Genomic DNA, 13172 nt, shown 5'->3' on the forward strand with positions numbered 1-13172 from the left:
ACCGAGCTGTCCTTAAAAGTGGGGTGTGTGTGTGTGTGTGTGTGTGTGTGTGTGTGTGTGTGTGTGTGTGTGTGTGTGTGTGTGTGTGTTCTATGTTTGATCTCTTTGAGCTTTCATTGCTGGGTTGGATTAATGGATTGCTTAACTCATAACAGCATTAGGGTAAACCAAGCTGTCCTTAAAAGAGGTGTGTATGTGTGTTTGTGTATGTGTGTGTGTGTGTGTTCTATGTTTGATCTCTTTGAGCTTTCATTGCTGGGTTGGATTAATAGATTGCTTAACTCATAACAGCATTAGGGTAAACCAAGCTGTCCTTAAAAGTGGTGTGTGTGTGTGTTTGTGTGTGTGTGTGTGTGTGTGCTGTTTTTGGTCTCTTTTAGCTTTCATTGCTGGGTCGGATTAACAGATTGCTTTAACAGGATTATCGTAAGTCTATGCAAATGTAAAAAAAGCCATGCTAATGATCAGACGTGCCGTGTTTGGTCCCAGAATCCCATGATTTTGCCATGTTTCAGGTGTTCATTGTTATTGAATCTTGCATATGATGTCTGTGAATATGTAGCGACTACTCTTGAGTCAAAAATAAACTGAAAAAAAAATGTTCCGTTTTTTGTCCGAGAACTAACGTTTCAAAATGTGTTCCCTGTACGACCATTTGACCCCTCTTTGCATATGTCCCTAAAGTGCCCAACATGATTACTCAAAGTTCTCATACAGTCAAAGTGATGCTATGAGAATTCAAGAACTCCCACCCAGTCTATGCAAATGGCTGCATTATCAATAATCCCCCTATTGTGCGCCCACAGTCCTGTGACTTCCCGTTTAACTCATAAATGAGTGGCCTTTGCCACTGGACGATGGGATTAGTTGAATGTAAGCTGCCATGACCTTGACAAAGTTCTGTAACATATTTTAAGTTTTGACATCCACCTTTCATATGATAAATGATACAATGTTTGCAACTAAATGCTAGTGATCCACATTTTCTCCATTCAGTCTACCGATAAATCTTGCAGATGTTTCCCTTCAAAATATTCAATTTTATACATACGGTATGTCATTATAGAAAAGGAAGACATCTAAAAATACAGTTTTTTTCAACCTATTTCAAAAACTTCAGCCAGGTACCTTATAGTCCACTGCTATAGTAAGAAGTTCAATAAAATAAAATATTTATTTTTGCATGTTAATGAAATAAAACTAACATCATTTGCAATCAGTGTTTCATATAGTTTCTTCTAAATCTCTTGGAGTACTAAGGCAGCTAGGCTGACAAATGAACAAGTGAGGCAGTGCCTTTATATTTTCAAAAAAACATTCATTGCAGTAACTATTTTTCTGCCTTACCTCCACAGCTGTTTGATGTAATGCACATAATTTTTCTTGATGGTAGTTTTTATGGGCCCCTTCGGTAGCTTTAAGATTGTGTTTTGAAACTTTTGTTTTAAATCTTCAAAATCAAGAGACTGGTCGCCTGAAATGCATAAAAATACAAGACTTTGAAGTTCAGTATAATGATGAGATCAAGAAGTCGAAAGATTTGACTCCTTTACTCTATTTTCCTTTTTTTCACAATTGCTAATTTACATTAACGCTAATTTACATAAACAATTTCATACTGCAAGATTATAAAAAGCAGTTTGGATTCCTATGTACCAATGCTACAGAGTTAGCAAACTGTTAAACTGATACACCCCCATTTGTCGTCCAAAAACAACACACGTGCTGCATTCGGCCCCAGGGTAACCTTTAGCATAGAGAAAAGTTGATCAAATGCAATGCTAAAATAACATTTCTGTGAAAGAGTTAGGGTTTGTGTAATGCCCGTCCAAAAAGTTCACCAGACATGTAGATACATTATACAACAATACAATAATACACCTGGAAAATCACAATAGGGTGATACGCAAATCAAATAATTCAGTCACAGGGGCTGTGATGGAGAATTCCTAAGGAGAATTTTCAACCAATCACGTTCATAATGAGGATTAAAACATACGGTAGTGTCAATGACACTTGGCTCACAGTTGGTTCGATGCAGGCCAGAGTGAGTGTACATACAACATTTAATAGCTTCTATGGACTTTAGCTAGTAATATTCATAAAGGTAAGTGCATTTGAATAAATTTTGATGCATAGTCCATCAAATAGCAAAGACAAGCGACCTAGCGGCCGATATAGCTCCGCTGTGTTTATGTACAGAATAACTATTTTTGACACATGCTGATGAAGAAGGTGGAAATCTTTGGTAACTCAATGCAGTGGCCAGAAAAATGTGGCTAAAATAAGCTGCAAAAATACAAAATTGAAGATTTCATCATACTTTGAATATATCACATCCAATCATCCCTAAGAACATGTCAACAAAAGCTATCTGATGAGTAGTTTTTTGAGAATAAAATATTCTGACCAAAAATGGCAACAATTGCCCCCCAAAAATAAAAATTGCAGATTTCATCATAATTTCAAAATATCACACTTTGTTATACCAAATTTCAAAGCTGTTAGACCAGTACTTTTTGAGAAACGCATTTTTTGACCAAAAATGGGAAAAATTGCCCCAAAAATTCAAAATTGCAGATGTCATCATTATTTCAATAAATATCATTTAGTTCATCTATGGAAACCTGTATACCAAATTTCAAAGCTATCAGATAAGTAGTTTTGGAAATACACATTTTTTGACCAAAAATGGCAAAAATTGCCCCAAAAATACAAAATTACAGATTTCATCAGAAATTCAATATACCGGTATATTACTAAACTTATCTGTAGAAACCTGTACACCAAATTTCAAAGCTATCAGACCAGTACTTTTTGAGAAACACATTTTTTGACCAAAAATGGCAAAAATTGCCCCAAAATTACAAAATTGCAGATTTCATCATTATTTCCATAAATATCATTTAGTTCATCTGTAGAAACCTCTATACCAAATTTCAAAGCTATCAGATGAGTAGTTTCGGAAATACACATTTTTTGACCAAAAATGGCAAAAATTGCCCCAAAAATACAAAATTACAGATTTCATCAGAAATTCAATATATATTACTTAGTTCATCTATAGAAACCTGTATACCAAATTTCAAAACTATCAGACCAGTACTTTTTGAGAAATACATTTTTGACCAAAAATGGCAAAAATTGCCTTAAAAATGCAAATTTGCATATTTCTGCACAATTTGAACAAATCTGAAATAGATCATCCCTAGGGACATATGTACCAAATATAAAAGCTATCTGACCAGTAGTTTTGAAGAAGAAGATTTTTAAAGATTTTTTTACCAAAAATGACAAAAATTGCCTTAAAAATACAAATATGCAAATTTCACCACCATTTGAACAAATCTGATTTAAGTCACCCTAAGCAAACTGCATATCAAATTTCAAAGCAATCGAACGAGCGGTTTCAGAGAAGAAGATTTTTTTACCAAAAACACAAAAAAATGCCCCAAAAATACAAATATGCAAATATCACCATGATTTGAACAAACTGAAGTAAGGTCACCCCAAGTGAACTGCATATAAAATTTCAAAGCAATTGGACTTGTGGTTTCAGAGCAGAAGGCAATTGTTGACGGACGCCGACGGATAATCAACCTATTTGATAAGCTCCGCGTCGCTGACAGCGGAGCTAAAAAGTAGATAAGGGTTGGCAATTGTTGCAAGGGACACACACAATACCATACAGTCTGGGACATTAAAATTAATGATATGATTTACCATACCAAGGTAAAGATATCTTCTTGTGATATTGTATTACATGGAATTAATGTAAACAATATTTGGTAATTTTTTTTTTTTTTTTTTTTTTTTTTTTTAATTATTCAGATCCAACAGGCGAAAGGCCCACTTACAGGTCTGACAATAAGAGCAAGGACAAAAATATGTTACAAACATACACGTATATGAACCTATTACACACAAACATTATCTGTACAAAATGTCTTTGATGGTCCGACGAAAGGCAGACCTAGCAGTAAAAATGTCAACAGTATTATATTTACATACTAAATCGTTATAAGCGGACATGGATCTTGGGAAAAAGGAATACTTCCTAACGTTTAGCCGAGATCTCGCGGGTTTTAAAGACTCAGAGTGACGAAGTGTCCTCATTGGAAAGTTGTAATTAACCTGTTCTACAAGATAGGGTGAGTCGACCTCGGAATGAACGCACTTGTGTAAAAAGTTAAGATCAGCGGCCTTGCGACGAGAGAATAGCTGGGGAGGTGAAAATATTTACATGTCTGTTCATATTGTTCTGATACATAGGGAATGTTTTGTTTAAAACAGAGAAATTAATAAATTTCAACTGAACAGTTTCAAGTCTTTCGACGAGATATTTTTGGTTCGGAGACCAAACAGTGTAGCATATTCAAGATTTGATCGAACTAAGGAAATGTACAAAGTCCGCAAAGCCTGTATATTGGTGAAAGATTTACAGGTGCACTTAAGAAAACCTAGCATTTTGTAAGATTTACTGATAATGGAGTTAATATGAGTTTTAAAGTTTAATCGGATGTCAGGGTTATACCTAAATCTTTAACTGAAGACACCCGTTGTAGCATAGAGCCGTTCAGTGAATAATCAGCGACTATTTTGTTTCTTTTGTTGGTGAATGATATAATACAGCATTTAGAAACATTAAGATTCAGTTTCCATTTTGCACACCAATTCGATATATTGTTCAAATCTTGCTGAAGAAATATATAGTCATCAGCTGAGTCAAGACATTTGAACAATTTTGTATCGTCTGCATTAATAGACAAGGTTGAATGGGAAATAACAGTAGACACATCGTTCACATAAAGAATAAAAAGAAGAGGGCTAATTAAAGAGCCCTGGGGAACACCAGAAAGAACTGGCTTCCAGGAATTTATCAAGCAGTAATATTTACATGTAAGAAAACAATTTATTATCGACTTGGAAGTCTTTGGTTGTGTTTCTGTAAAAACATCACCAACATATAAAATTCCGACTCACAGTTACTGACATTTTCACAAAATTTATACTTTTGTTGCATATTTTTTTTTAATTAGCATCCTTTTTGTCGATATCATAACTTCATTCAAACAAATTCCCAATAACAGTTTAGCCTGCAATGTGCAACCAGCTGTTCTAAAGTTTTTGCAATTCGGTCAGAGAATTAAAGAATAAGATATTTAGCATTTTTGGGGACCGAAAACAGCAAAACTTGTCACAAAAATACAATATATGATATTGTTTAATCACAATTTGAACATACTCAACCAAGTTCTCCCCTGAGAACATGAAAACCACATTTCCCAGCAAAGTGATTTCAGAAAAAAAGACTGTTTGACAAAAAATGGGAAAAATTTCATGAAAAGTACAAATATGAAATTTTCATCCCAAGGTTGCTCCAAAGTAACACAACAGTTGATTCAGAGAAATGATTTTTTGACTTAAAATGTGAAAAATTGCCCTAAAAATACAGATACAAACATTTCACAACAAGTTGAACAAATATGACAGAGGTCAACCCATGGATAATGAACATCAAGTTTCAAAGCAATAAAACTTGGATTTTTGGAGAATGTGATTTTTTTTGACCAAAAATGGGAAAATTTGATCCAAAAATACACATATGAAAATTTCACCACCATTTGACCAAATCTGACAGAGGCTTAACCGTCACATCATGAATGCTGAATTTCAAAGCAATGGGACAAACAGTTTCAGGGGGTTTTTTTGACAAAAAATGGGAAATATTGCCCCCAAACACACAACTAAAAATTTCATCATGATTTGTACAAATCTAACTAAAGTCAACTTGGTTTCAGAGTCAGGGCTCCCGCTACCCGATCGCCAATTAGCCAAATGCGAAAGAAAGTTAAAAATGGCTACAAAAATGCCAGTTTGGCGAATATAGTGGCTAATGAATTTTTACTGCCCAGCCGGCCCTGGTGCCACCTCAACAAAAAACCACAGCTAACAATAAAAAAGTTGTAAGATGTTGAAACAGATTACCCTCCTTCATACAAAGTTGCAATGTATTGAAACACTTCACTCGACTTTCTACAAAGTTACAAATTCCCTGGTACATAAAACAAACACTGATGCTGTTCCGTCTGCAGTACACAGAGGCTTTGCTTTGCCTCTGTGAGTCCCGTTCGTCCTTCAGTCGATCAGAAGTTTTACCTACTTTGCTAGAATCAATATTTGGCCTGCAACTACTCAGTTTGATAGTAAAAACCATAATTTCAGAGAAAACTTTCACAAACGGAGTAATAATACAAAGGAAGAGGAGAAAAACTGAGGTTTTCTGAAAGGTCAAGTCTAGGTCATCTCATCATGTGATGTCATGCATGAAGACCCCTTGAGTGTACAATTATGGTTCAAAAAAGCCACCTAGGGTGGTCCAATAGGTAAAAGGTAATTTTGGTGCCTTCAAATTTAAATGGCATTCAGCTTGACTGTCAGTTTTAAATTAAATTTTATTAGGAGTCATCGCAAAGGGACATTGTCAACAGTAATTGCAGTAAGCATATCCATTGTCAAATCGTTAAGTTTGTGAATTGCAATTTTGCATGTAAACATTAAAGCAACAAATTATTAATTCGGTCTATTTCACACTGCTATAACTTATAGAAGAAATTATATGATTCTGAATTATTTTAATATTTTTGCAGATTCCACCAGTTTAATGATATAGAAGTGAACATCACCAGACATTTCTTGATGATATCAAAATATCAAATGAAAATATATGTGCGCTAAAATGTTATCATAGTCATTAAAACAATGTACACTCTCAAGCAGTGAGTAATTTAAATGAACATATATCATTGTGTTTTGTTTTACAAGAGTTATGCTTTGCTAAACCCTTTGTTCTCAAGAAAAATACTCATACTCAAAATGCTATTCAGCCTGCTTGATCACAACTATGACATACTAGTAACACTTGGGCCAATCATATGTATACTGCCAGTGTGCAACTAAATGCTTTCTTCTGCACCATTTTTTTATTCTTGTGGCTAAAACATTTTGGTTATGGAAGACTGCATAAATTTGCCACATGAGAGGCTTGTAGCTTATGACAAGCTATCATACTGTGAACACTAAATGAATGCCGCAGAAATGTTCTGTACCTGTTGTAATATACACTTCACTTTGCTACCAGATTTTTAGAATTCAATTGATACCTTATTTTATTTCTGGTGATAAAAGTTTAACATCTAGAATGAAAAAGTATTTCCATCCTGGAAATGTCATAAAAACCCAGATTATTCAATAAAAACTGAACAAATATTTCTTTAATGTAAAAACTATCAGGAACATCATACAAAACATCTTGATTTGTAAAATTAGGAACACCTGAATGCCGAGAAAGCTGTAATTGCTACGCTTGAGATCATAAACTGGCTAAAAGTTGCTCAAAGTGGCTACAAAATTTTTGATTTGGCTAAGGGTTGGACCATTTGATATCCTGGGGGGGGGGGGCTTGGAAGATTTTGGGGAAAAAAAAGATGCCAGGTGGAGTTGCTCGAAAAAAAAAATCTGGCTTTAAGTGGCTGATGGAAAAACAATTATGGACCATTGCGACTTGGAAAAAAAAATCTTGGCAATTGTTCGATGCACACTGCAGCATCAATAAAAATCAAGCAGTAGCTCTGGAGTTTTATAAAGCATAAACCATTTCAAGTTTGAGGAACAATAACTGAATATGAACAATTGTACAGTATACATGACCTTCTGATTAGAGGAAGTATGCTGAAATTGAAATTGCTCACCAGAGTTTTCCAGAAATGTGTAAATCTGAATTTTGTCAAAATACCACTAGAGGAGAGACAGCCTGCAAACATTTTACTATTATCGTTTGCGTAAAGAAAACTCATAACAATGAAAAAATGCGTAGAGACTCAATCCAATGCGTAATATTATTACGCATTGGATCGACTCTCTACAGATTTTTTCATTGTTATGAGTTTTCTATATATGCATGTTTTATTCGTAAATGTGAACACTGTTGTAGTGAATTATCTTACCGATGTTTTTCTTAACAAAAGCGAATGTGTTTTGATTAGAATAGAATGAGTTTGATGGTTTTGGGGAAACTACTATGTTGTAATGAAGAATGGGAAATGGGCAATGAAATGAGCAGACAGCGGATGATTTAAGATTAAATGTTACATCTTCACTGCAAATAAAACCATAAGTGTGTCATAAATAATACAAACAAAACAAAATCATGTTTGTTTGTTTTGTTGTATGTGAGCCACGTCTAAGACACACAACAAAAGTACTGTTTCAGTCTGTAAATGTCACCTCAGATGCCACCAGAGAAAACCATTTCCACTCCAAAATTTCATTTTTCGCCTTGCGAGAGGGGGGACACCCCCTCTCGCGCTCTCCCCCCCTAGTTAACTACGCTCACTCGCCGCTTGGTCGCTTCGCTCCCTCACAGTCCACCCGTCTACTGTTTTAAATTAACTGGCTACTTTTAAATGTAAGGACAACACTGACAAATAAATGCCATAAATGTACATGATTTTACAAATATATGTAGGATACCATCATCTCTTCTGATGACACCAGTGATGTTCTCAGCAAAGTTTTCACTGTAAGTTTGTTAATGCTTAATGTAGAACTCAGTAATCAGGTTGTTTGATTTGTATTTTCAGTGTGTTACCCATGGTATAAATAAGATCTATAAACTGATATTTTTGTAAAGTGAATCAAAAATGTACATGTATTTACATATCTTCATTTAGTTTCTTGAATATAGTCTGTGTGCGATAGAACAGCATCTTGTTACTGGGTGTGAAAAACCAAGCAAACAAACATTGCACCGAAATTTGGTAAAAAAAAATATATCTCGAAGAAGGAAAGTGAAAAAAAAAGTTGCCAGCATATGCCCTGTAGAAAAAAAAATATTTCATGGTGAAGCAGGTGGGAAAAAAAATAATGGCTCTCCACCAATCTTCCAAGCCCCCCCCCCCCCAGGATATCAAATGGTCCACCCCTAATCAGTTGGCTAATCATTTTGGTGACTTAGGGGGAGCCCTGAGAGTTTTAGGAATTTGGACGATTTTTCCTTGTTTTCACCTCATTGCACCTCATTTGCATATTGTTGACACTGACATATTAATTTGAACAAATTCATATCTCCATCCCTGGGTGCACCTGTACACCAAATACTAAGACGGAAGGTGCTGCAGTTTTGGAATTTTGAAGTGGATTGAAATACTTCCCCATGTACATACATACATACGCCAACGACTTACCATATTAGGGACGATTCAGAATTTACTTCCAGGGGGAGGGTGGAGGATTTTCTATTTTCTCGGTGATTTTTTTCCATGACCCCCCCTAGTAAATTATAGAAAAAATCTATGGCCCCCCCTCATCTTTCCTGTTTTTTTTCCATGGCCCCCCCCCTAATATATACATGCATGCTTATACGGTACATTATAGACATATCTAGTCTAGCAAGTTGCAGGAATTGTAGGGCCTAGTGGACATTAATCGATGATATAACAAATCATTTCAGGGTTATGTGACTATAAAAAGAATGATTTGCAGGGACTGCAAGTGGCACACTTTTGGAAAGGGTAGCAATAAACATATCTGGTTGTAAATTTCTGAAGAAAAGTTAATTACTAAATATGAATACTTTTTTCGTTATGTCTCACTGATACATATGATGCACACAAAGACAAGCAAAGATGTCAGTTAGAAATGGTGAACAGAAAATCAGAGGAGCAGATAATTGGCAAAGTGATATATATCTTGAAGTATAATGGTACATCTCATTTGCAGATATCCAGATATTTCTGGAAAGTGAGATGTACATGTACATGCACACGTTCAGCATACATTTTCATTTGATGATGCTGAATATTTGCAGACTCACGGTGAAAGTTTTAAACATTAGGAATTAAAATTGGTGAAAGCCAACTTGTTTTTAATTTTCTCTTTTTTTCTAATTTGGTTGTCATAAAACCAAGTTGCTGCCACTGAAAGCAACAATGCTGAGGAATATTTTAGAACATTTCTTGAACAAAACACCTTATCCAAAACATGAATTCACATGTTATTCTGCTCATTCCATTCACAATCCAATGTTCATATTAAAATGCAGATAACCCTGTGTAACTCAAAATTCAGCAGTATTTTTCAAAATTGACAGAGCATTCATATTTCAAATTTTTTTTAACAAACTTTAATTTTAGAATAGTCATGATGCGCATGTTTTCAGATGACACGAAACAATACATGTTAATTTGGTTTTTTTGCCTTTTCTGCCAGCCGCCACTGTGAAATCTTTGATTATACATATCAGAATGAATGGGACACAAAAGTATTAGCATCAATACACAATGTGTAAGCCTATCCACATTTCTCCTAGCCTCATACACACTGAGATCACTTCTTGGACTACAGCAAATTTCTTGTGGACACAATATTTCAACAATCCGACACCATAGCATTGGTGCAGTGCCACATGATCTTCTGGATGCACATACAGGATTATTGGAAAATCAACCCTTTTGTAAATTTTTCACCATATATTTTTGACAGTAATAATATATTTTTATTTTCAACATTAAAACCTATTCGTTGAAAAGCACCTTGAAGATGAGACGGCCATAAATTTATTTTCAAAAAAGTTTATAGTAGATGTAAGCACTGTAAAAAGTTATGTAGAACATTTAAAAAATTTAGAAAGGGTAAAATTGATGAGAATGAAACATAGAAAAAAGGAGCAGAAAAGAAGAGTAGCAGTAGCAGTAGTTTACTCAAAGGATGAAGTGGGTGTATATTTGGGGTAAAAAACCTCAATTTTTGTATTTATGATAAAAATTAAGTCGACAACTAGACAGTATTTTCTGAAATGTAATATTTCACTTGAAAGGATAGTATTCATGTAGAAAAAAACAACTATTTTACTTGGCATTATATTACCATGCCCTGCCCGTCGCATTTTGATTGGTCGAACTGAACCATGTGACTGACCACAAATACACAGTAATGGTTTGTTTACATGCCCGTGAATATGAATAATAAGATTAACAACTCAAAGTATCGTAACTTTACAGCTCAAACATAAATCATAATCGATCACAATATAATGGAGCACTTGCAGGTCAAGCTGAGATACTTTTTTTCTGAAAACATCTCCACATTTGCCAATTTTTTTGCAGCGCGTGTGACAGTGCGTCGCGTACTGCTCAGTTTCTGGGGCCCAGTTGTCGTTCGCTCCTGAAATTTTCGGAAATTTTGACGGTTTTCTTGGGTTCGCTGATAATATAATGGAAATAACAGACTCCGCTCTGACCATTAACGTTTATTTGTGGGCGCGGGCTCGAGGAAAGCCAAATTAACGGGCTCGGCAAGCCTCCCCCGTTAATTTTTGGCTTTCCTCTCGCCCTTGCCCACAAATAAACGTTAATGGTCAGCGCGTCGCCCGTTATTTCTATATTATCCATCTTCATTTTAAAATTGTAGGGGTTTAAAGACTGACACTCTAATAATTGATTAAAATCATGATCAGCAAAATTAAAATGCCTCTTATTCAAAATGCCTCTTATTAAAAATGTAAGAGCTTTATTGCCAAACAAAACCAATTGATAGTTGTTGTGTTATATAGCATTTAAAAAACATAATGTGAAATTTCAGAAAATTTGACCCAGCCGGAGTGCAGTTAAATTCGTTGGAAATTTTGAAATTGGGAGGCAAAAGAAGCCAAGAAATCAGGTGATTTGCATACATTTGCATAAATTAACACTTCTTTATCATGCAACTTTCAACTGCTTTACAAGCTACAAGGTAAACCCAACCTTAAACAGACATTTGCTGTAATTTTTAGCATTTGTTCAATGTTCATCTCTGTGTATCAGCATTTGTTTGTTATTCTATCACTACATAGAACACCCAATGCTGTATTTAGCAACATACCAGTGTGAACATAAATGACCATTGTTATTGTTGATAAATGAATTCTAGTCTGGACTGATCTGAGATCTCTTTTCAACAAAAACAACCCTGACTGTTCACTGTATGGTTTGTATTGACACGCTAAATACTGGACATTTCATAACGCTTCAGGGAGGAGAACAAGATACTGCAGTAGATGCATAAAACAAACCACTGTGAATATTACCGAATTTGGCAGCTAAAGGAGTTTAACTAAACATGTTGAGTTTATCTGTCACCAAGGTAGCGTCTACGGTGCTCTTTTGTAGAGATCAGAAATTCTGGGCAAATATTGAATTGATGTTTTTTCCTTGGCCCCCCCTAAAAGATTGTGGTATTTTTGTCTGGCCCCCCCTAAATTTTCTTGGGAAAATGGGTGGCCCCCCCTGAAAATCCTCCACCCCCCCCCCCCTGGAAGTAAATTCTGAATCGTCCCTTAGCTCTCTTTGGTGTATATGTGTGTGTGTGTGTGTGTGTGTGTACGTTCCTACCTGCCAATGCAATTGACACACGCCCACTCGTTAGAGAAAAGCAGCACAAACACGCCGCACTCGGCTAAAGCCTTAATAGCGTGAAAAAAAAATTGGGTAGACATTTAATCAAAAGTTGCGCAATGGTAAAATCATATTCCCGTGAAGGAGTTTGGGTGTGTGCTGTCGACCAAGTTCGCCAAAGCGCAAACACCATGATTGGGACATGTAATTTAACCCACGTGCACCGTACATATACTTGCCTTCTGTAAGTTTCCGTCCCAATTTCTTCACGAAGCGTTTTGCTTGTTTATCAGTCGACATATCTGGAAAGACTCAGAGAAATGTGTAAATGAGATAAAACATACCAAAAAACACTATAAATGAATATGTTTGCGTTTAAATTAACAGTCTGTGCAGTCACCTCGCATACAAATTTTGAGTTTCGTACTCATGTGGATGAAACTTGGACAGATTATGGAAAACGCATTTTGATTGGTTACTCACTCGTGCCCCGCTTGACCGTCTTTGTCTTGTGGAGGGGAAAATATTGGCTGTACGTCAATTTTAACGATGGTTCAGCATGTGTGCAATGTTACGGAGTTTTCGAGATCGATAAAATGCAATAAGATAAATAATACATAACAATATTTGTTGTAGATTCCTTGGGTTTCGAAATCAGAGGTCCAATGGTAGCGCACCTAACATGTGCATTGATCAAGGTTTCCGACACTGCAAAATAAGAACGAAATAACAAACAGTACA

The 13172-nt window shown here is 35.5% G+C and overlaps 1 protein-coding gene across 1 annotated transcript in view; it reads right to left on the reverse strand.

Annotated features, from left to right (window-relative positions):
• LOC139144647 (uro-adherence factor A-like) overlaps nucleotides 1-13134 on the reverse strand; it is a 35177-nt gene extending 22043 nt beyond the window's left edge. Inside the window, exons 1-3 of the mRNA XM_070715357.1 lie at nucleotides 12915-13134; nucleotides 12671-12733; nucleotides 1348-1474 (exon numbers count right to left, since the gene is read on the reverse strand). Of these exons, the coding sequence (XP_070571458.1) occupies nucleotides 1348-1474; nucleotides 12671-12731 (188 nt within the window). The 5' untranslated portion in view covers nucleotides 12732-12733; nucleotides 12915-13134. The remainder of the gene's footprint in view (nucleotides 1-1347; nucleotides 1475-12670; nucleotides 12734-12914) is intronic.
• Between the last annotated feature and the right edge of the window lie 38 nt (nucleotides 13135-13172).

This window comes from Ptychodera flava, chromosome 12 (assembly GCF_041260155.1).
Source record: "Ptychodera flava strain L36383 chromosome 12, AS_Pfla_20210202, whole genome shotgun sequence".
Taxonomy (NCBI): domain Eukaryota; kingdom Metazoa; phylum Hemichordata; class Enteropneusta; family Ptychoderidae; genus Ptychodera; species Ptychodera flava.